General features: G+C 34.6%; 1 protein-coding gene across 2 annotated transcripts in view; it reads right to left on the reverse strand.

The window, feature by feature from the left end:
- Snf4agamma (SNF4/AMP-activated protein kinase gamma subunit) overlaps positions 1-25,273 on the reverse strand; it is a 141,470-nt gene that overhangs the window by 74,095 nt on the left and 42,102 nt on the right. For both annotated transcript variants that reach the window (XM_076768558.1, XM_076768551.1), the window contains exons 4-7: positions 24,012-24,105; positions 23,493-23,830; positions 22,840-23,055; positions 16,529-16,568 (exon numbers count right to left, since the gene is read on the reverse strand). In XM_076768558.1, the coding sequence (XP_076624673.1) occupies positions 16,529-16,568; positions 22,840-23,055; positions 23,493-23,830; positions 24,012-24,105 (688 nt within the window). The remainder of the gene's footprint in view (positions 1-16,528; positions 16,569-22,839; positions 23,056-23,492; positions 23,831-24,011; positions 24,106-25,273) is intronic.

Consider the following 25,273-nt stretch of genomic DNA (forward strand, 5'->3'; position numbering starts at 1 on the left):
CCTTCTCCTGATGGATCAAAAAATAAAGTATTTAAATTACGATCAGTCAACAACATTGTAATTGCTCCAGCTAATTTCTCATCCGAGTATTCATAAATAAACAGGAAGATAATCGTAAAGAATACAACCTATTGTTTACAATTTATTGGCCTGGAGGTCCTACGTTTATCTTAATTAATTATGTTTATTTTCGGGAACGTCGACGAAGCGATTGTTTGAATTTTGACCACATTTCTGAAAATCTGTTCTGCTGAGTGCTCGCGATGTGGAAACATCGGTGAAGTGTGGTTTCAAACTTTCACTCGTGTTCGATAGAAAAACGGAATATATGCATTACTAAAGGTACGAGGTGTGCCAAATAATGTTGCAGTACAAACGCAAGCAACTCGACGAGCGCTCCAGCAGCCGATACGTGCATGAATTACCGATTACATAAACTCGCGCTGACGAGCGTATAAACAGGAAAGCGATACCGACCTTCTGCACATTGAACCGACTTTACATCCGCGTCTACTTACCTGATATTAAATAATAAATCACATTTAGACGACATCGTTAGTTTGCACGCGTATCGATAACCATACAGAGATTGAATTTCTTTTCGAGTCAAGCTGCGTCACTTTCGGGATAATTTCCTTGGAATTAGAATCTAATAAAAGAATCGTACAATATTACGATGCAACGCGTAAATAAGTCTGCACACTTTGTTTTCATGAATTATTCAGACGCACGAATCGGTTACGTACGTTTCGTGTAACATTTTAGTATTTATTATGTATGAAACTAAAAGTGCGTTGAGATTATTTCATTCCTTGATGCTCATTCATATTCATGTTCGTGTTTTTTCCGCGTTTTTAAAAGGATGTTGTGTACGATATTATTAGGACACGATATTTTTATCGAGTCGTTCCATGCTGTCGAGGAAGTGCATTTGAAATACCAGTTTCTTTAAGACGAATAATAAATTGCGACAGAGGATGGGAACGAACAAAATCTTAAACTCTCTCTCTGAAACTTTGGTCTAATTAAACTACGACGTAAAGTAACAATTTTGGTCTACGTGTTAAATGATTTACCCTAAAGTTTTCCAAACTGTATCTTGCTCTTCTTTAACGAAAGTTAAGTTTTCAGATACTTCGATAAGTTTCAAATTCAAACAGTATTCCAAATATGCTGCATTTCTGTTATATAAAGTGACTCGTTTCAACCCGTTAATGTATATTCAATTTTCCTGACACCTCCGCGTATTTAAATTTGTTAAGATTTCTATTAAAAGACACCAACGTCTATAATCGAATGGTTCTTATATTCAATTCGTTCGATGCGAGCGAAACAAGACTATAATTTAACTTTTTATGTAACTCGAACGTAATGAACACGCGTACCCTTGGTTGTGCAATTTCTTCTTCGCCGATCAAAGAGAATTGATTTCCCGGTTTTTATATTTAACGAGCCGTCCGTCGATAGAAAAAACATGACAGTTCCCTGACGCGAACCGGTCTTTTAAACATATCGCTAAACGAGTGCATTCCCTCGGGTAGACGAATGCAAGAATGCGTTCCTCGGCACCGCCGGGAATGGATAAGAGCTGTTTACACGTACGGGCACGTCTTCATTTCAATTCGCTTCTACAGTGGAACTTCGCTTGTGAACTATTTCAAACGAGACGTCGCAACAGTGAGCGTTGAAATTACTTTGTTTTTTGTTAGTTTTCAAACTACAAACGCGAAGCGAATACTCTGCTACTGATGCACCTAACGCTTTGTCGAATGAATTACAATCAACTGATTTCTGTTTCAATTAAGGGGGTCTTCCTGTATGAACCTTTGAAAAAATTGATTTCTTTTCTTGCATTTTGTTAAAGAATATAATTTGGAGAATATATCTGCATAAGGGAAGTCGTATAATTACTAAACTGCGGATGTTTATACATTTATAGGAAATTTTAATCCTCAGAAAACTACAAAATGCACTTAAGGGGGTCTTCCTGTATGAACCTTTGAAAAAATTGATTTCTTTTCTTGCATTTTGTTAAAGAATATAATTTGGAGAATATATCTGCATAAGGGAAGTCGTATAATTACTAAACTGCGGATGTTTATACATTTATAGGAAATTTTAATCCTCAGAAAACTACAAAATGCACTTAAGGGGGTCTTCCTGTATGAACCTTTGAAAAAATTGATTTCTTTTCTTGCATTTTGTTAAAGAATATAATTTGGAGAATATATCTGCATAAGGGAAGTCGTATAATTACTAAACTGCGGATGTTTATACATTTATAGGAAATTTTAATCCTCAGAAAACTATAGAATGCACTTAAGGGGGTCTTCTAGTATGAACCTTTGAAAAAATTGATTTCTTTTCTTGCATTTTTTTTAAAGAATATAATTTGGAGAATATATCTGCCTTTGAGAATATATTTTACCTCGCCTATTATTTTTTTTTTTTTATAGTCATCGCTATATTTAAAAGGCCTAATAGTTAGTCTAAGTTAAGTGTCTTATCCTTGTACGCAGCCTAATTAACTTAATGCATTGTATATCTTTTTTTTACTTGCTAGGGTAATAATTTCGATAACCGAATAACTTGCACCATTAGGATAGCATGAAATAAAAATGCGCGTTTAATGGAATCATATCACCTTTTTTGTTTGTCACAATTTTTGTTAGAATAATCTATTCCAATTTCAAGGTCTATAACAGTGATTAGCTAAACTTCTTCCACTCTGTATAGAACATTTTTAGCTACACGTAATAATATTTGAAATCAAGGTGGTAATATCCAACCCACTCTGTATAGAAATATACGAAGAGATATATAAATCATCCACGTTTTTTCTACGTTAAACATTTTCTTCCACACCCACTAGATTGTAAAACATCAATCTATAAGATGAACCAGATACGTATGAGAACCTTTTGACCTCCAAAATCACCGAAGCTTTGAGACGCTTTCTAAGAGCATCTCTGAAACGCTATGAATTCCCCAACAATTTGGAACTACCTAAAAGATCAAACGTCTCGCGTCCCTGAAAGCCTGGGAATCTCATCATACTACAGAAATTACTGGGTATCATCAATAACTGGTATCACTAGCCCAGGACCCTCGTACAGCACATTCACGAAGTGTACGATCATCATTTATATCAGATCTCTCGAGTCTAGGATTATTTGTATCGTATCTATTGAATCCGAATTGAATTAACCTTTCTAAGCTCGTGGCACAATTTAGAAAAGTGTTGGAAAATTCATGACACGCGTACTAATTTTAACACGCGATAAATACACGCCCTTAATGCAGTCTTTTATGCAGATCTTTAAAAAAATTCTTCTTAGTTATTGTATTACCTTTCGTTAAACAGTGACTTAGTGAAAACTCATTAATTATTCACTTCACATCCAATGTCTCAATTATTACATAAAATATTCATATATTATTTTACAAGTCACAGTTGAGACAATGTAATTTACGTTCCTCTCGTACTCGACAATTTTCATAATCCACAATGTGCACTTTATGAACTGGATCGTGGTTTTTATGCGTCATTCATTGCAGAGGCCACCAGTCTTCTTTATTAAGAGAAATGATGATGGTTCATTATAGTACTGGTACGAATTAAAAAAAACTTTGCAGTGATACGATTTAGATAACGATTACAATTATATAAGTATTAGTTTAATTTCTATAATAATTTTAATATGCACATAAAATTATTAAAATAAACTATCATCCATCTCTTACCATTAATAATAAAAAATTAAATAATAATAACTGAGAAATTGAGAAGATACGATCTCCTATATTCGTTCTTTATATTCAACTACCCCATAAACCGTCTACAAAAATTACTTCTGAGGCCATATGGTGTCCCTTTTCAAACCCACCAGGCGTCGTATCAATTTCTCTCTTTCTCTGAGAGATAATCGCATTGCTCGCTTTTTAGGTTTCATTCGATGTACATATATCATTCGTACTATTTATTCGGTGAATCTACTTCAGAAACGAATACAGGTCGCTCGATGGAAAACAAATAGAAAAACAAAGTTTAAAAGTTAGAAAAAACAGATTAGAAAAGATTAAATGTAAAGAAAAGGACGAGAAAGTATTGCCTTCGAATGAAAGTTTACAGGTCGTTGATACTGGACGACGTAACCGGGTCTCCCGTATTACGTCACAGCTCTGACATGCACTTTAATACGCAAGACAGCACGAGACCAGCGAAGAAAATCGACTAAAACGATAACTGCGTTCGTCTGCGATCGTCTAGACTCTTCTTTCGCGAGACCCGCCTTCTTCAAACCCTGATATACCACAGAAATGACCTATCTTCCTATCTGAAATCCGTATACGTAAATGCTGATAAACTAGGGCACCGCGTATCTCCGTATAATACATGAAACCACCACGATTTAAAATGTCGTTCGAACACGTAAACTCGCGTAGGTCTCTACGCTGTTATTATTTTACACGCGTAATACGATTTAAAACAAAAAAATCATTGAACTTTTATTTCGTTCATTGCGTGTCACTTTTGGAATATTTTTGCTGGGTGTATTCATGTATTAAATTTGAAAAAGGTAGCTTCGATTTTCTGTTTCCATTGGGTGGAAAATCTACGACAGTATAAATATGAAATTTACACCGCTCTGCATAGCGTGTTTCTCCTACGAAACTTTCAGCATTCAACCCCCTGGCTGCATAACGCGACCAGTCGAGAACACAATAAAAATAGTACTCGCAAAGTTCACCGAAGAAATTTTACAGGATTTGCGCGTGATGTATTTTTATAAAGACACACAATGATCGTCTGAAAACTTTAAATCAACATATCTAGAAAACAACACATTTTCTATTAAATATAAAAGTTGCATTTTTTGTTGAAAGTGCGTAGGATTTCGGGGGTGTGTCTATTCACCAAAAGTGATTGTAATTGAGCCCTGCAACCAAAAATAATTTTTCCAGAATGATTTGAAATTTCTCTTTTTCGTCGAAAAATTGTTCCACCTAACCCCTCCTATCGATTTTTCTTAAAGATTCGTTTTTTATTTTTAATCAATTTGGTTGGCGCTGTATGGAAAAGTTGTTTAGTACTTTTTTATAGATATCCGTGAGCTCTACTTCAGACCAAAATTTCAATGAGATACGTTCACTATTGTAGGAGTTATGGCCGTTTGAAAATTAGTCCACTTTTATGGGGTTTCTCGCATTTTACGGGGTCAAGGAGCAACTTTTCCAATATTTTTAGAATTTCTACATATTCCTCACTAAAATACGCGTTGATTGCTTTTTGAAACATTAAAATCCTCCAATCCGTTCAGAAGTTATGATATTTTAAACATTTGCATGAAATTTGGAGGAAGCATTTAGCCAGAAATTATATTTTTAGTAAAGAATTTTTTTCTCGAAAGTGGATAGGATTTCAAGGGTATGTCTATTCATCAAAAACTATTGTAATTAACTCTCCTAGCTAAGAATAATTTTTTTAGAACGATTTGAACTTTTTGAATAACTTTTTAACGAAGCCTCAATCAAGAAATTGCTATTCTTAAGTTTCGTCTTATTTTGGCCTCTACAATATCCCATTAAAATTTTTCTCAGGGGTAGCCAAACACCCTGTATTAATTATCAAAGTTTAATGTCTGTTGAAGTATATTTTTGAGGGTCTTATTAAATCTATCAGTTACCTCGGGTGCAGAAATTTTCTTTTTCATTCAGGAAGCACCTCCCACGCGGGTTGGAAACCACCAGAATAAGGGGTTAAAAAAAATCTCTAATCTTTCTTTGTGCATTAATAATAAGGTTCCGAGCGTGCATTACTCGCTAAGATATGCACGCTGTGTCGTATTGACTACAGTGCACCACCTGCAGTGGCAATGCAGTAGACAACGGCCATGCAGTCTAAAGACCGAATCTTTCGTTCGCAATTCAGAAACTGGATACCCTAAAACCAGTACCCCATTGAGGGTATTATCTTTCGAAGACCTTGAGCCACGGATTAACGACTACAAATACGATTTCTCTTGACAAATTCTAATTCGATTTATGAAAACAAAAGCGCCTAGGAAAATACATGTACGCACGCGTGCCTGTCCAAACAGTTCGAGATCCATTTAATGAGATAAAACGTTAATCAGATTTCGAAAGCTTTCAGCGACAAATATATTAGTTTTGTACAGAAACTCGTCGAATATTCCATCTAACTTTTGCATTATAAAGCGCATCCCCCGCAATTTCTCGGTAATCGATCCACTTTTTTGCGCATTATTCTTCCATTCTGCGAAGATACATCATGCACGAAGTTTACTTATACGATAATAAGGAACGCCAACATCTTTTAAAATTAACTAGTTGACTATATGTTCATTCCTCTGTCCAGGAACAAAGTAAATAGAATAATAAACGCAAAAACTGAAGTTCTATAAGAAGATTGCAAAGGTTAAGACTGAATCGCATTATGACTAACTACACAACATGTTTTTCTAACGCAACGTGATCCGTGGCTAGAAACGTTCGTTTCTATTTGTATGGAACATCATTCCGAAGATGATAGGGCATAGTATTGAATTTACAACTGGTGGCATTGTTTTTTAGTTTGTGAATTCTTATATAAGTCCTACATTTATTCTGATAGACGGTACGAAATCCATTCTCCAAACAATTTCATGTAAACATCTGTATACATTCAACTGCTAAACGAAATTCTGCCTCGATTACGATTAATTTCAATTTATCAAAAAGGTAAAAAATCCCGTTTCGAAATTTGGAAAACCATCTTTGAAAATCCCTGACATTTAAAACAAATGAAAACGAATTTCATCGACGCTCGTACTTTGACTGTTTTCAATAGAAAATGTCATTCTAAATATTTCGAATGCACGTTTGGGACTGACAAAAGGATATTTCTTGAAAGGAATATGGAGGAATTTATATAAACGTACAAACGTTTGTATAAAGTAAATACAATACATTTGCTCGTTCGGTTGAACAAATCTAATAAAAACAGGGTAGAAAGCACAAGCGTAAAAGTTAAAACATAGAAAAAATAACGAAACGAACGATGTGCGAATGTACTGCAATTTTGTTATAGGATGGGTGCGGAATAAACAAGCATTTTAAGGTTTCACCTTCTCCCAAAAACACGTTTCCGGTTTCAAGCATCGATACGATCGACATGTGGATCTCGAAACCGGTTCTTCAAGGACGATGAAGACCCGCCTGCATCACAGACTGCATATCCAGAACCAGCCGAGTCGGTTTCTATACTTGAAAAGTACTTCGACGACCTACATCTAAGAACGTGTAAACCCTGTTTCACAAATAATCGTGAGCAACACCTTGCACCGGTTATTACATAAACATCTTTTTCTTAGAAAATTTTCACCATGAATCACAAACCATGGACGTACGATTCGAACGATTGCAACTGTTTAAACCGAATGATTAACTAAACGAAAGGACGACAGACATCGATACAAAAGGAACACTTTACACAAACTCAACTCTGACATCATCAATAATCCAAAGTCTGTATTTGTTTTGCAAATATTAGACACAAACGCAATTACACGTTTCACTCACGGTATGAGTAACAAAAGAAAAAAAAAAAAAAAGGAGAGTCTCTAATTTAGACACATACAATGTTGAAAATTCCACGATCATAAAATTTAAAAATTAATGACTGTTTTTATAAAATTAAAAACCTATACAGGGTGTTCGGCCACCCATAGGAAACATTTTAGTGGTAGCTTCTAGAGACTAAAATAAGACGAAAATCAAGAATACAAATTTGTTGATGGAGGCTTCGTTAAAAAGTTATTAACGTTTAAAGTTCCGCCCGTACTGAATTTTTTTCTAGAAAGTGGGTAGGATTTCGAGGGTATGTGTATTCACCAAAAATGATTGCAATTGACCCCCGTAACCGAAAATAATTTTTTTAGAATTAAATAAAAATTTTTTTTTCGTCGAAAAATTTAAGCACCTACCCCTGTCGATTTTTCTTAAAAATTCCTTTTTCATTTTTAGTAATTTTGTTTGAAGCCCTACAGAAAAGTTGTCTAATACTTTTCTGTAGGTCTTCAAACTTCAGAAAAAAGTTTCATTGAAATTTATTCACAATTGTAGGAGTTATGACTGTTTGAAATTTGGACCATTTTTATGGGGTTTTTCTCATTTTGCGGGGTCAAGGACCAATTTTTCGAATATTTTTGCGATTTGTACATATTCTCCACCAAAATACGCGTAGTTTGCTTTTTTAAACATTAAAATCGTCCAATCCGTTCAGAAGTTATGACGTTCTAAAGATTCGCATGAAAATTCGGGCAGACATTAGATTTTAAAATCTGGCCTCACATTAGATTTTCGGTAAACAATTTTTTTCTCGAAAATGCGTAGGATTTCGGGGGTATGTATAATGACCAAAAATGATTGTAATTGCCCCCTGTAATTAAATGTAATTTTTCTAGTGTGATTTGAAATTTTTTAATTTCGTCTAAAAATTTCAATACCTACTCGAATTTTTTTCTCGAAAGTGGGTAGGATTTCAGGGATATGTATAATGACCAAAAATGATTGTAATTGTCCCCTGTAACTAAATGTAATTTTTTTAGTGTGATTTGAAATTTTTTAATATCGTCTAAAAATTTCTATAGCTACTTGAATTTTTTTCTCGAAAGGGGGTAAGATTTCAGAGGTATGTGTATTCACCAAAAATGATTGTAATTGAGCCCCGCAACTAAAAATAATTTTTTCAGGACAATTTGAAACACATGAAATTTCAGGGGAATCTCATTCATGATCAGACATTATATTTTTCGTTAACGAATTTTTTTCTCGAAACTGGGTAGAATTTCGAGGGTATGTCTATTCACCAAAAATGATTGCAATTGGCCCCCGCAACCGAAAATAATTTTTTCAGAATGATTTGAAATCTTTTAATTTAATTTGTTAATAACTTTTTAATAAAGCCTCAGTCAAGAAATTGATATTCTTGATTTTCGTCTTATTTTGGCCTCTAGAATCTCCCATTAAAATTTTTCTCAAGGATGGCCGAATACCCTGTAGATATTGAAAGTCGTTACCCCAATAGGTTTTCGTTTCATAAGAAAAAATAAATTGCGATTAAAGGAGGGTAACTGATTATCAGGCTGCGGATCTTTATGCAAATTCATGTTTTTATTAATGGAATTAATGAAATGGGGCTTCGCGGAGGATTGTCTCCCCTAAATTAGTATCTTAATGTAAGTATTTCTTATAATTTTGCATATCAAGTGCATAAACAGGCTACTGATAATGGATACGTAATTTCACGATCGAATATTTATCCATTGTATCGAATCATTGCTTTCGACCGTGGTTCGTAACGCGGTCACGCGTGAAACCCTTGACTGCCTGCTACGTCGTAATACAACAGAAATAAAAGCATCGAGAAAGGGCGAGGCGGGAGTCCGTGAGAAATAGGTCCTGCTTAGAAGGGAACTCGCAGTCGTAGTAACCTTGCCGTAACCTTGGGCCACTACTGTTAAGGATCAAAGAAGTTAGCACTGTGCAGAGTCGAGGAATGTAATTCCTATTGGATAGCGCTTACTACATTTACATAGCACTCACTGACGGGCAGACACCTCTGTCAACACTCGTCTCTTAAGTGTTATCTGTAAGCGGTGGCGTGAGCTAGCTCCCCGCCCTAAGCAATATCTTTGCTGAAAAGTACAAAACTCCTAAGCTCTCGACGTGTAGCGTCGCATCTATAGTTCAAGGTGATCGTTATTCACACGCATGCACATTCCATAACTCTCTCATGTACCATGGAATATTCAACGACATCTTACTTCCACCAAATAAACGTAAAACGAATCTATCAAATCGATCAAAATTAAATGGTTTTGAATTTCTTTTAAAAAATATTCAAAATAACCATATATTTTATCAGATAGAACGATTTTATAGCAACAAAAATTGAAAATGATAATGAATGCCAGTGAATAATATTAAAAATTAAGTTTGAATGCACTTTTCTCCTTTAATTATTTAAGGTTTCTAATACCTGTTGTTTTTACTGTTCTGATAGAAACACATGTACGTTAAATATTAATAGTTCTGGCGTTGAATCAATCTTCGTTCTCTACCTAGAAAATGCCAGGATCTTAATGAAGAGAATTGAATGTAAAAGTTGCACGAATTATTTTTTCTGTAAACATTTGAGATAAGTGAACGTAGAGCAAATATGCTTAAGAATCTCTCTTCGTTAAAACCACTTTCCCATTGTATTACTACTCTTTCTAAATTATAATCTTAAAAAACATGATTAAAATTACAATATTTAATTAGTAAATATGTTTCGGGACCTCCTTTTATCAGAACAATTTTTCGATCCAGTTACACTTTTTTTTCTGTGCAAATACGTTTACGAATTTCTAATTCTAATTAAAATCTAAAATTTCTAATCTGCGCAAAGTTGCCAATTCAATTTAATAACATTGCATAAGTTCCCTTTATGCAAGAATTTAAGAAAATGAATGAAGAGCAAACGTTTCTAATCTTTTTCACGATATAATCACTTTCTGTTCGAATCATTTTTGATTTTTTATTACTGAAAATTAAATTTACGAATTTTACAAATTGTTTGCCTCGATATTCAACAGAATTTAACACGCGAGTAAACATATTTGAATTTCAGAATACTAACGCTATCCCCAAAAAGGAACGTAATTGTTACTGCACGAGACGCTAAATATATTATAATTACGTGTTGCCTATCAATTAACAACCTATTATACGTATTTGCATTACAAATTTATGAATAAATCCATTAAATTGCAAAGCTAATTGATAGAACGCTGATACTTTGCCAATTTCAATATTCTTACAATTGCACGATGTTATTAATATCCTGGATATATCCCAAATTGTGACATTAATAATATAATAAGAACATACGTATTTGTATCTCCTTTGGGTGTACGTCTATGCAGATAAATATACAGGGTGTTCAGTCACCCCTGGGAAAAATTTTAGTGGGGGATTCTAGAGGCCAAAATAAGACGAAAATCAAGAATATCAATTTCTTGACTGAAGCTTCGTTAAAAAGTTATTAACAATTAAATTAAAAAATTTCAAATCGTTCTAGAAAAATTATTTTCGGTTGCGGGGCTGAATTACAATCATTTTTGGTGAATAGACATACCCCTGAAATCCTACTCACTTTCGAGAAAAAAATTCGAGTAGGTACTGAAATTTTTAGACGAAATTAAAAAATTTCAAATTATACTAAAAAAATTGTTTTTAGTTACAGGGGTAAATTACAATCATTTTTGGTCATTATACATACCCCCGAAATCCGACGCACTTTTGAGAAAAAAATTCCTTACCGAAAATCTAATTAGGTGCCTAAATTTTTCGACGGAAAAAAAAATTTCAAATCGTTCTGGAAAAATTATTTTCGTATGTGGGGGTCAATTACAATCATTTTTGGTGAATAGACATAACCCCGAAATCTTGCGCATTTTCGAGAAAAAAATTCAGAACTGGCTAAACTTTAAACGTTAATAACTTTTTAACGAAGCCTCCATCAACAAATTGGTATTCTTGATTTTCGTCTTATTTTGGCCTCTAGAATCTCCCATTCAAATCTTTCCCAGGAGTGGCCGAACACCTTGTATAGTTAATGGGGCTAAATTTATAAATCGCAACATTGCAATAATAATCATTGAATAAGATGTGTGTCTAATTTCACAAAGTAATAAATAGAGTATCATCTACGACTAAATAATGAGATATTATTTTATAAATATTGTGTAACAAAATGTTAAAATAAACGTATGAATGAAACGTTGTGTCTGATTTTAGATTGCAAAGCGTCACCCGCCTCTATCGACAAATAAAAGTCGACGTGATTAAATTTATCATGAACGAATCGTTGCAATTTTCTCGAATCTGAACAAACGTAGCGATATTTTAAATACCTGCAGATTCGTTGTTCGAAAATACTTTTGACTTTTCACATAATGCAGTTATTACCTCGCCGCGTATTGATTCGTCTCGAAACAGTAAACAGAACATGGTTCTACGAAAAACAAATATCATCGACCTATTCTTATCGTGTATTGTATTTACAGCGAACTAGTTATCGTTTCCTCCGTATTTCATGTTATTTTTAAATAATTTTTTACCGTTGCGTTTTTCAAAGCACATAAATATGCGTGAATCGCTCATCGATCGTAAATTGAGTTCAAATCTTACTCGTTCAACTAAACAAATACAAGACGAGTTGTTCTACGAATAAATATTTTTTGTCCAAGAAAACGAACTTTATACCTAAGGAGTAAGTTTGCAGAATCGATTATGGAAAAGATCCGTCGTAAAAGCAATCTAAACTAGGTCGGTAATGTAATTCCATAAAAACGTTCAACCATAAAAGAAGACGTTCAAATGGGTAAATTAAAGTTATTGAACAACATGAATATTCATCTATTCGCTGTAAAATAATTATTTTTCACATTATTCTGAATAATTATTTGAGTTTCTTTTTCTCAAATGAGTTTAGTTCTCGCGAAGATATCGGATAAAGTTGTCCGAGACACTCAGAAAAAAATGAACTAAGTTAAACTGAAGTATTCGAATGTTTCAAATTACCCGTTTTACAATTTTACAATCGAAGAAGGAAATAAATTTAAACGTGTAATTTCAGAATATCTTGTGCAGATTATTTACTAAGAATACCGCTATATTAAATGTACAGCATTTCTTATATTTTATAAATATGTTTCTCAATTGTTTTGGATTGCCGTGACCACCCCAAAGTAGACAAAATAATTTGGTTCGAAGAGAGAAATATTGTGGAGGTCAGAAATGTTTCGATTTACCACGACAGAACCTATAATACACATCATAATATTTTCAGCTTCGAACCAACAAAGTCGTGACCCATTGTCTTGTATCGGCAAAAATAACGAAAATATTAGAATGTGTACCATTTCGTTTAAAAGAAATTAATTAATTAATTACGACTCGTTTAATTCGAATACACGAAATACGAAAGAATGTTTCGTCCATTCGAGTAAAATCCGTGACTCAAAGTTAAGACCGTTCCTTAGGCTTGCTCGTTTCTTTTTTTCCGTTTTTCATTTATTCTCGTATGGCCACACGCGCGACGAAATGACTAAAAGGGGTACACGAAAAAAGAAACGAAGTATCTGGAATATGTGGTATTAGTCCTACCACACTCATACGATTACAGCACACGCCAAGAATCCTCGAACATAACCACGATGACTCAATTCCCATCTGTATTACTACGCCGAAAAAAGAACGAAACATCGAAATTGCCAACTGCTGGAAACTCGCTGAAATATTCAGATTTTTCACAAAAACGAACCAACATAATTTGAATGTTAAAAATTCGAAACCATTTTGGTGGAAATTCAAACCTATGCATGGGCAATTCGATAAAAATTCTACATATAAATATGCATATATCGTGGATATCGTAAAATTACAAAGCGTCCATCGATTCGAACACGCCAACTCGTAAAACTTTAAATTATGGAAGAACGAGATATGTTATATTTGATTTTTACTTTATTTTTATATGGACTTTAAGCTCTATATGATAATGCATAGACGATAAGCACGCGGTACAGCAGCAAGACGTTCGAAACCTCCAAGGTAAAGTTAGGTAAACTTGATTCATTGTATGAACGTCCACGACTCTCGACAAGGAATTTCTCATAAGCGAGAAAGTGGATAATGCTCACGTGCAAACTGTTCGCCAGCTCGTTTATAACATTTCTCGGCGAATAATTCTCCGATTCTTCCTTTTCACTCTGATGTCACAGAAAACACGCTTCACTACTACGCACTTTGCTTTTCAACGTTTCCCGATACTTGTATGCCAGATACAATCGTCCACGTTAAACCACGTAGAAACAACGTACTTTCCACATCGTAGAGACACTCGATACCATTCGCACAAATTATCGCGAATAATTATCGTCGTCGACAGACAAAAACTACCGGTGCTCGACGGGCCACAAATAAATACCGGTTTCCCATCCACGCTTGTCGCAAGATACCGCGCGACACAGAACAATGTTTATATTTACAGTCGTAAGTCGTGTTGTTATTGACACGTTCCTATCGCGACACGTTTGAAAAGCCATTCGACTCGTATCGTTACCAAGAGAACTGTTCGCGAAATATAAAAACGAGAGAAACAGATTCGCGGTGCGTCCGTTATACCTAACCCATACGTGCACCGTTGTCCCGTGGTAAATTCGTCTACGTTACATTTCGCACGTAGACGTTTTCAACAATGATTCACTCGCGTGACGTATTCATTAACGCTTAATTAAATGCAATTGCATGCAAGGCCTAGGCTATCATACGGTAGTTCAAAATATCTCCGGCACTGATTGTAAATGTGCTCCCGTGAACATGAAGCAGGCAACTTGAAGCACGTGCCACCTTACGCGTTGCAGTACAAAAACGGTCTGAGGCGCAGGTCTCAGCGGCATCGGCTGCCGTACGTGCTTCGGAATGTACCCGCCATATTAACTACAATTTCAAAGTCGACACCTAGCGGAAGAACTGCGAATTATTATCAAACACTCGATCCCGCTGGATAAACGATACTTTTGAATATACATCACCGGATAAACATTTTTTGTTATGTAATTTCAATACGTTGTAGGATACATGTCATATTGATTAATTAATGTATAAAAGAACGAATAACACATGTGCCGTTGTAATAAAATTGATGAACCGTTGCAACAAATATATATTTTTATGTAAGAAAAGTATTCGGATAATAGTAATGCAGAACTGTAATTTAAAAAAAAACAATAAATTTATCGGTAATTTTACAAGATAAACATGATATTTCAATTTAATTTATGCTTGTAAATGAATCGTATAGATGAATTTAAGAGGTCCTGCAACTTTTTTTAAACATTTGAATTTTATATTCTGAAAGAATATACTTAAGAGTATTTCAATGAATTTTTACAGAATTTTTCATGCACTTAAAATATGCTAAAGTCGCGTCGAACCTGAATGATCACAAGTGTGATCTGTGTTATTCTTATAGCGTGTATATGTTATTCTAAGGTTAAGTATAATATTTCCTTGCAAAATGTTTACGATCCGCGACCAGAAAAAAACTTTTTCGAAGATCGCTACCGTTTTATGTACATGTCAGAAGGCTTTTTTTATCTCGGACAGACTCGTTTCATCCGGCAGACTAGGTAATAGCGATATACGCACCGAAACAAAATATGTATTACAGAAGAACAGTATACGAGTTTCGGCGTACCGACAGATAATTCTAATCATTTCTGAATTTTGCAAATATGTTCGTGAAACGGTATAAATAAAAATTGCCTTTATCGCGTAATGGTCGCGCCGAGTTAACAACTCGGGCAATCGGCAGATGATCACGTGAAATTATGATTACAATTAATTACTAAAATAATCGAAAGTGAAATAAACTGAACAATATATATTTCCAAGCTCAAACTTTTAAATATTCCTTCTGTTAGGTCGATTACCAAACAAAATTTGTGAAATAACAAAATCGATATAAAAATTTACATTTTTATTGGTGGATGACTCATCCTAGAACGTGCTCTATCATTTTCAAGCATCAAAACTGCACAATGTTAAAGTTGACAAGCATCTTCAGGAAATTATATTAAGTGTTAAATAAATTTAACTGGAGAAACGTAATAAAATTTCATAAGCACCAACTTGATAATTTGAACCATAAACAAGACATGTGCAATTTGCATATACCTAAATATTATTAAACATTAAATATACTTACATTTTTCCGTTTGACATTTTATCTATAAAATCTATATTGTAGTATCAATTGAATACTTTTAATTAAATGCATACTTATGCAAATTAAGCATGACAAATCAGTACCATAATCAATTAACTACTCAGTCTGCCTCTCCGACCGTGAATCAGGCCAGACTCCTACTTTTATGCCATGTCAGCTTTGCCTCTGACATTTAAGAGATTGTTTAAGGGAGAGAGAGAGAGAGAGACAGTGCAAACATGCAAGTTTGCGCCAAAAGATGAGAGATAGAGCAACGGAGAAGCCAAACAGAATGGCGGGGATAATTCTCCAGTGACCGTGAGCAGCCAATTGATTTTAATCCAACTTTGGTTAGTTATCTACGTTCGAACATTGCAACGTAACTTGTTGACCTATTTTTTTACGGTTTTTCCGAAAATCATAATTTGCGCTCGACGCAGAACGTGTTAAATAAGATAAACGGTTCCAGATAAATTTACCGATGTTCGATTTAATTGATCGATCAACCTTCCTGATATACCGCGACAACAAAGACAGAAACTAAAAAGCGCGCCAAATTATTTTTCAGACTTTATCAAAGTCAAGTAACATTTCCCGGTTATCTTGATGCATACGTTCCGTCTTTATTACTTCGGTGTTTGTGCAACCATGAATAATCAGACACTCGATTCGTAGTTTAGTTGAAAGTCGAAGAAACGTGTTACTTACCCTGTGCTGCTATTTGTGCCTGATGTTGAGCTGCGGTTCTCTGTAATACAATAAAATATTATACATTAGTATAAAGCGATAAATAAAAATGTGATATAAAGCGAACGAATTTGCTTAAAAATTCTTTAAACGTTTCACCGTGGAATAAGACAAATTTTAAGTACATTTTGCAAAATCAAACGTATTCCCGACGCCTCGAGACTCTTCGAATCTAAAGAACGGCTCCTCGGTTTAGCGCCGAAGTAATCGTCCTTCTTTCCACTCTTTATCCATCGAAAATACGAGGACATGTTGCACTTTTAATGTATAACACGAATTCCACAATATTATCAGTCACATAACTTTACGTTTCATGACACAAAAACGTTCACTACACTCCGGTAAATTGTTTCAAGGTTCCCATAAAAACGTTCATAAAATATTATATTATATAATTTCAGAACTAACAGGAACAAGTGCTATGAAAATAAAATTATTTTTTGTTACTACTGCGACCATAATCCTTAACGTGAAACCAAACCGGACAAATTGGCGTGTATACATGTGCGAAACGTGTAAATATTTAAAAATATTAAATCTAAGTGGTAAAATCGCTTGCTACTTATGAGAGTTTAAAACTTTAAAAGAAACTATGTCCGCGATATCTCGTGGAACACTGTATACCCAATGTGATAACGACCTCGCTTTAAAATACACCGGCCTCACATTTGCGTTTCGAGCTGTTTACTAAGATAGTGTCTTTTTTTTTTATGAATACTCGGTTTGTAAAAATATTGACAATATTCCGTGTGTTAACTGTGAATTAATTACAAGATTTTATTACGTTTATTTTAATGCAATTTCAATTTCAACGAGTTCCTGTAATTTAATATGACTTATGTTATATAGACTTTGTCATTGAGCTGACATAATACGATAAAAATGCGGTTAAAAATTACACCGTGAAGGTAGAACCATTGTGAAAGGTAAATAAACAGTTGAACGAAACGTCGTCTGGCCCATATGTAACACATGTATGACGCAAATGCTATTACAACATCAAATGTTTCGTTATAACATTATCATCGTCGTTGAATTTATCGTAACGTGAACGAAGCAAATCAATTTTTTATATCGTTTACACATTTTTAGCATAAACATGTTCCGTATACAATTAATAAATTACAGCAAATAACATCACCCGATTATTAGAAATAATTTCTACCGTGTGTTTTCAATACACCGCGAAGCGAACAATAACTTGTATTTGTCTCGTGCAATCCACTTAAGATATGGAACTGTTAATTTCCCATTTAAATTCAAATCAATTATGCATTCGCGTAAGCAATCTTCAAAACAGTCAATATAAATCCTTTTACATTGCTAATGAAAGAATACCAGTAACGCGATGTCAGGCCATAGTATTAAACAGTAACCGATAAATATAGTTCGATAAACGTAGTTGGTTCTATTTTTAAAACTATTAGGAATACATTAAAACTGTAATTTAAAATTTTAACATTGAACTTCGTATATGATAAAAAATAAGACGATGTAAAATCGTTAACGCTAAAATCGAAATTAAAACAAAATGGTCGATCGTCGATTGAATATTTTTACGCTATGCTGATGACCCTTCCGTCTCATTCGACTGGAACAATAGTCTTGATTTACACAGGTTGTCGCTTCCGTAAAACGTTCAACAGGAAAAAAACGCATGACACAGTTTGCTTCTAAGACAACGAAACTAGGTCGGCAAAAAGAGGGGCTGCCAAACTGACTAAAAACAATACCCAGAATTCAATTTCAAAATACAGGTTACACAAGATTGAACGAATTAAATGATGCATTCAATCTGAATATTTTCATACAGTTATATATAAATATATATATTATTGTACTTTGTTCTTAATATAACTGCGTGTCAAGTTTGCGTAGTGTACGCATCGATGCCAGAAATTTGTGAAACTCGAAGAAGTATTATGCTCAAAAGGCGGTATAGCCGAATAAGGTGAAAGAAGAGAGCGAGGAAGGGTACCACGAAATGCTAGCTTTCAATTTAGAAGAACCGAACAATAGAGAAGCATCGTCGATGAACTCGAGACATACTCTGTGACCGCAAGTCACCATTCAGCGTCTTCTATACAGCGGTTGAAAAAACCGCAGCGCACTGTGAATCCTTTTTTTTTCATTCATAACGATAGATAAATGCATAAACAGGTACGCAAAGGTCGCTTCTCGAACGAAATGGTATCGATAGTTCCGAAGATCCAACTTAGACGGACTTTATACCAAACTGCGCAATTTCGTAGTATCGAAGGTTACAATAGTACACCAATTACATGTTTTAAACTTAACATCTAAAATTCAAATTTTTACAAGTACGAACATTGGCGTTGACGCAAAACAGGTCGCGAGGAAGACGAACCCTGCGTAATAATGCAATTTCTACACCGTAATTCTAGAACGTGATTTTCCACTTCTTTCCAAACTTTTACTAGAAATTTTGAATTCAACGATTAATTTCATTGTTGTCTATGAAATACGTTTGCTCGTTGCGATTATAATAACATCCAGTTAAAGATATTCGATTCTGTATTTCTTTATATGTATATCGAGTAGATGAGATTGACTTTTTGTGACGAAAACAACAACTATTTACGATTTAAAGAGTATTATTATTTATATGGGTAGGATAGATAATAATACGAGTGCGTCGTTTACGTTTAACAACCATCACAACACACTAGTCACTTTCTGTGAACACGAGGATTAATCTTTATCTGCGGAGCGGATGAATTAATTCCAAACACACGTGATTTAGTAAGAAAAGATGCGCACGCTTCCGTAGCACCTTCAGCGTTGCAAGTTCCGCGACTTACTGAGCGAAAAACGCGCCTTTGAATCTGTCTTTTCCTCTGCCTCACATTTACACGTACACGCGTGCAAATCTACCGGTTACATATGCATACGTACACGGCTTCTCCCACCGAAATCTGAACGTCATATACTCTTTCCCAGGTACTTAAACCACCTGCCCAAGGAACTCTATTTACATATTAAACCAAATCGTAGCTAATGAAAGATTTATGATCGCATAAACTCGACGATCGACTTTGGTTCTGATGTAACCGAAACGTTCGAGCAACAACGATGACCGTTTTTTATCGAATCGTAATAAACCGCGACGAAAGAAGTCGACGTTTAATTTCTCCGCGTTAATTCAAGCATCTGTTTAATCTTTGGTTAATCCATGCTGAATAGCGCACACACCGTGGAAACTGCTTGCTACGCCGGATTCATTGTTCGGTCGGAGTCTTTATTTGATAAAGAAACAGTATTGTATAAAAGATAATCCACGGAAAGAAACAATTGCCTCGAGCCGTGAATTCTTAATGAATATAACGATATTACCGGTTAAATTGAATCCTGAGCATCGTGAAATTGTCGTCGAAAAAATATGAATGTAGAACGGAGGGACAATGTCATACGGTGTAACAAAATTACCGACGGTATTATGATCGGGACGAGAAGTAAAACAGGTTTCAACGCTAACGAGTCACATGATATGCCCGGAAGATACGTACAAATACGAAAAACAATTTTGCTGAAATGTGTCTCAGGAAAGATTATTCCAGCGTCTTGGTATCCGAAATGCAAACCAATTCAAATTGAACGATCGATGCACGAAGTTATCATTTACGTGCATATTAGGAGGTATATTGTATTAATAAGTAGGGGGAAAGAAAATGTTTCGCGAATCAATTTTCATTCGTGTATCGTCGTTAATTTTAGTGGTAAACATACGAGTTCGGGAATCTCCAAGGTCCGTGAACCGGAACGTTTACCAAATTTAGCAGAAGAAACTTATTAAAATAATCAGAAACGAGGCGCGAGTTAGTGACATCAATATTTGAACAGATGGAATTTACGGCTCCATTGCGAGAACCGCGGCTGTTCAGCCAACAGTACGTTTCCTTTGATATAAACTGTATCTTACAAGACGCTAACAGCAGTTTAAATTAAAATTTCTTCGTGACAACGAACCGAAATTTAGTAAACGTACGAGCTGGAGCTTGTTGCGCGAAATATAAAATGACAAGGTTTTCTAGTTATAGTCGGCCGAATTGTGCAGAGAAAAGACGGAGACGCATAATCGTCGACGTCAAAACATGTGTTCTCTGCTTTCAAAGATCATCCTTTTGTTCACGGAGATACCATTGTTAGGGACGGACCAGCAGTGGTTGTTCGTTTTTAAAATGTCACGCTTTGCCGAGAGCAGAAACGTTGGAATGAAGAACCTGGTGCAAATTTGAGTTCTTCGTTTAGAACACGTAGTCGATACCATAAAATTCACAGGAAAAAAAGAGCATATCGTAAAATAACAAACAGTAACTCCTGTAATATTATAATAAATAAATGTAACTGATTACACTTTAGAAATGATATTTACTTTAGAAATAAATGAAAACCTAAGTTTTGATCTTTTTATGAATATTTAAATGGTTGTTAAATTGCATGAAGATTAGATCAGTGATGTTAGTGTTTAAGGATTCTCAACTTAAAACGGAATTGACATTCAAAAACCGGAATCACTCGGAAGCAATTATAAAAAAAGAAATTAATTAATGGTCAGGCCGCATTTAAAATAGAATCGATGACTCATTTCCAATACTAACTATCTTTAGCAATTAAATAAGCTACCTGCTGAAGAAATATTATCGTGTCATATCCCCAGAAATTGAACATTAAATTCAGGGAATATTTTTCTATTTCAAAGAACAGCAATGACTTAACTATAGATTTTCTTTTAATTCGTAATTGTCTGGTGCTGCAATATACACGTTATCTTCCAGTCAACAAGATAGCCTCATTGAGTTATCTTGTACACCGTACTGAAACTGAGATTTAAAGAGAGTCCTTAGACCGAATTTTTGTTAAACGTAAGATCTGGCTAGTTAGAACTGGTTGCTAAAGCCTTAAAAATGTTTGGTGCAAAAAAATTGATCTAAAAGGCTTGAAAAATGAAAAATTGTTTGCATTCGCGCGCGAACAAGTATTTTCCTCATTATTTGTATTCAAGTGTAAACACAAGAAAAAACTAAATGTAGAAGCAAACTTGAAACTACTAATTTCCAATATTACTAGCTTAGTTTGTACAATACTAGCTTAACCAGTTAGCTGTGTTTGACGACTATATTTATCATAAAGAAATGACTATTTTGTGCCATGACGACTATATCCGTCATGCCTAAAATTAATTACCATTTGTTATTTAAAGTGTAATTTTAGCGAAAACTAAAATATATTCGTAAATTTCAATATGTTTAGAATCTTTGAAGATCAAAACGAAATAAAACAAACAAGTGTGCGCTATGAAAAGAGACTGGTTAAATTTGATCAACAATAACGTTCGAAAAGTTTTATTCTATTTTTTTGAAAACTAATTAAATTCTTACGTCAAATGGTACGCCTTAAGAAAAATAATGTAAAATCAATTCAGTACCAGCGGACATACGAAGGCTAATGCATGTATAAAATGTTTTAAATGTAATCTTGAGAAGCATCTATCTTTCATATTGTACACACATTTGCATTCTATATGAACTGAACAAAGTAACCAATACATTATTCTGCATCATATAAATACATAAACATAAAAGCAGACAAAAGCAAATGAGTGTATGTAAAGAAAATAAGGTTGTATGATTCGTCGTTTCCGAATAGAGGATTGTATAATCAGAAAGTTTAAGGACCAATTGATACCCTTATTGAAATACAAATTACAAAAACATATTTGTTTGGGCATTTGTTTGGATAGGACTATTATTTACTATCAATGAGCTATATTACTTGATGAGTATCATTCTCAGTTCCTACACCGCATGAAACATTATCTACTGGATCACATTCGTCGGAAAAAGAATGATATCTTTATCAATTGCTACTCACAAGGGTAACACAGAGATCTATTTTCAACATGAATTCACGATGCTCGGTCGGTAAATAATTATTATGGACTTTTTATGTTTAATTTTACAAAAATAACATATCGTACTCTTAGATAGTGCTTTCAACCTTCGTACTGTGCCCCGATGGCTTAATGAATTTCACTGGATGCTCGTTTTAATCTTGATCTTAAAGATCGCCGTGACCTTTAAAGGCACGATTAATTTTAAACAATATTTTATAACAATATTATCTTGAAAGACCTAGAATGTCCACGGCATTAGTGAAAAACAAGGGATCTCTAGTAGATTTAATACATCCGTGTTCTCTTATTCCGCAAATCTCGAAACGCGTGAAAAATTCAATACATTTAAATTACTCACCGCTTTCCGCTTGTCCTCCGAACTAAGAGCACTGTGACTTCTGTGTCTGATGAGATCCATAACTTTGCTCACAGGATTTCTGCTACTTTCCGATCCTGCTCGAGGACGTCCCATAGATTCCTTTCCATCTTTGTGTTCCTTAGAATCTTTGTGGTGATCCTTATCTGTACGTACATCAGTCGACGAACTTCCATGCGAACCTCTGTGCAAGGAATGCTATAAAACACGCGAGCAACATTCAAATAGTATGACAAATCAGCCCAACGGCTCTTTCACAACAAATACACTGTTCAAATTAATTAGGAGATCACATTCTCCAATTGCATTATCATTCATCGAGGTATATTCAATGCACAGTATTTAACTTATCCATGTTGACTTATTACCCTGAATTGTCCTTTCAGAAACGTGAACCCCCAATTGTTTCGAACGGCGTACGGATATTAACATTTTGCGGTCGGATGTAAATAACGAATATTGACACAAAATTTCGAATATTCGTGTGCCTATTTTTGCTCTAGAATTATCAGAAAAAATTTGAACAAAATCAACGATTCCACAGGTGTGACCTTTTCTACTTGAATTTACAACCGACCGCAAAGTCTTAACATTGCACGTTAGGAGAAATAGTTGTAGCGTAAGTATAATTTTACCTGCACAGCGCTCTTCATATTTGCTATAATACTGGGTTTCCTTTTACTAGCATCAGATTTGCTCCTCGGTCTAAACGCGTCAAAAAGTGCTGGTTTTCTTGTGGGGCTGGCGGTCTCATCAATAGTTCCACCGCTTCTTCTACGTTCAGCACTATTACTACGGCTATTGCTCCGACTGGTGGATCCAGATTGAGTGCCTGAAGCTTTCTTACCGCCCTTGCCTGAACTCGATGAACTTGACGGTTCTGGTTGCTGTGGAAGAGGAGTTGACTTTCCGGAACCAGGAGCACTTCCCGAGGATGGCTTCCTGATAGTCCTCGAATGCGATCCCCATGTTCCTGTATATAAAAATGCATTTGGTATCTAACATTGTTTTCAAACAAACGGCGAGGAAACTAGCAGTTTCAGAGGCTATCGCAACGAGCTGTTCCTTGTTTGAGCATCGGTACATTTATCTCAGAACGTGATAAAAAATTTGACTACAACATTCGATAGAACGATAAAGCATGATTGTCGTACCTGCTCGCGGTCTGTGACCTTGATCCTGAGAGGCATGGTTTGAAGTATCTGCATCTTCGGTTACGATTGTAGGCAGAGGCTGAGATCCGAGTTCCTGTAAAAAAATAACATATTCGTAAATAATTGATAAATAATTGACACCGCTAATGTATGAGTTTTCTTAAATACATTTTATTTGAAATAGTGTTCAGTGGAATTTCAATCACTTGTATATTCGTATCTCGATAATTTGAACCTATTACTATAAACTGGAGAGTATTATAAAACTTAAATACTGTAATTGATTACAATATATATAATATATATATCAAGAAACATGTATGAAAATGTGTACAGCGAAATGGGGAAACGTTTGAATCGTTGCAGTAATATTACAAAGAAATAAAATATCTGGGTGACTGGGGAATATTTATGTAAAATAATCAGATAGTTCTGATTCGACTTGAGGACAGATCATATAGAATAACAGAGGTCATTGATCCATACAAAATTTTCATATGTTGTTTTTATTTATTTTCTCTGTATATAGGGTGATTGTTCTATTACCAAGGACGTCAATACATAAGAATTTACAGGAAACAAGTTATGAAATTTTATTATCCGCGGATTTAAAGCTACAAAATACAATGATTAGATATCATTGTTTAATCAAGAGAGCTAGTTGATACAACGTTTTTATTTGGCGAGATTATCTTTCATGGCTTTTTTGCAAAGTGTCTCGAGAAGGAAATTTCGACTTGCTCAGATGTCTTCCTTGATAGAAGATATCTTCCGAGATATCTCCAATGAAAAAATTATACGAATAACATTCCATTTTATCACAGAGAAGTACGGATGGCTTTATATCTCTGTTATGTCTTTAATTGAAATTTTTCTTGGCATTTATCAATTTTTATTACACGAGCGGTTGAATTTGTTTATTATTGACAAAATTCTAAATCGAAAATGAGTCTCGTTTGAAATAAATAATACATAACTCATCGTTTTACGCGTTCAGAAGTAGCAGAGTCGGGAATTTATTAAAAGAGAAACTCAGTCAGAATTGCATTCGAATTTGATACAGCCAGCTGACTCTTTTGATTTTCCAGTTGCTTTGCCATCAACGTCATACAGTACCAAACAAACGTTCAGATTTTGTACTGTAATAAATTATACGTTTCAAGAGTTATTTCAAAGTCGTATCATCAAAGGTTTGTGTATTTTTTCATGGCTCTCTCTTAACATCTATTGCCTTTAGTCAACATTGATCGAAAAACGTTGAC

This window comes from Colletes latitarsis, chromosome 1, assembly GCF_051014445.1.
Source record: "Colletes latitarsis isolate SP2378_abdomen chromosome 1, iyColLati1, whole genome shotgun sequence".
Taxonomy (NCBI): Eukaryota; Metazoa; Arthropoda; class Insecta; order Hymenoptera; family Colletidae; genus Colletes; species Colletes latitarsis.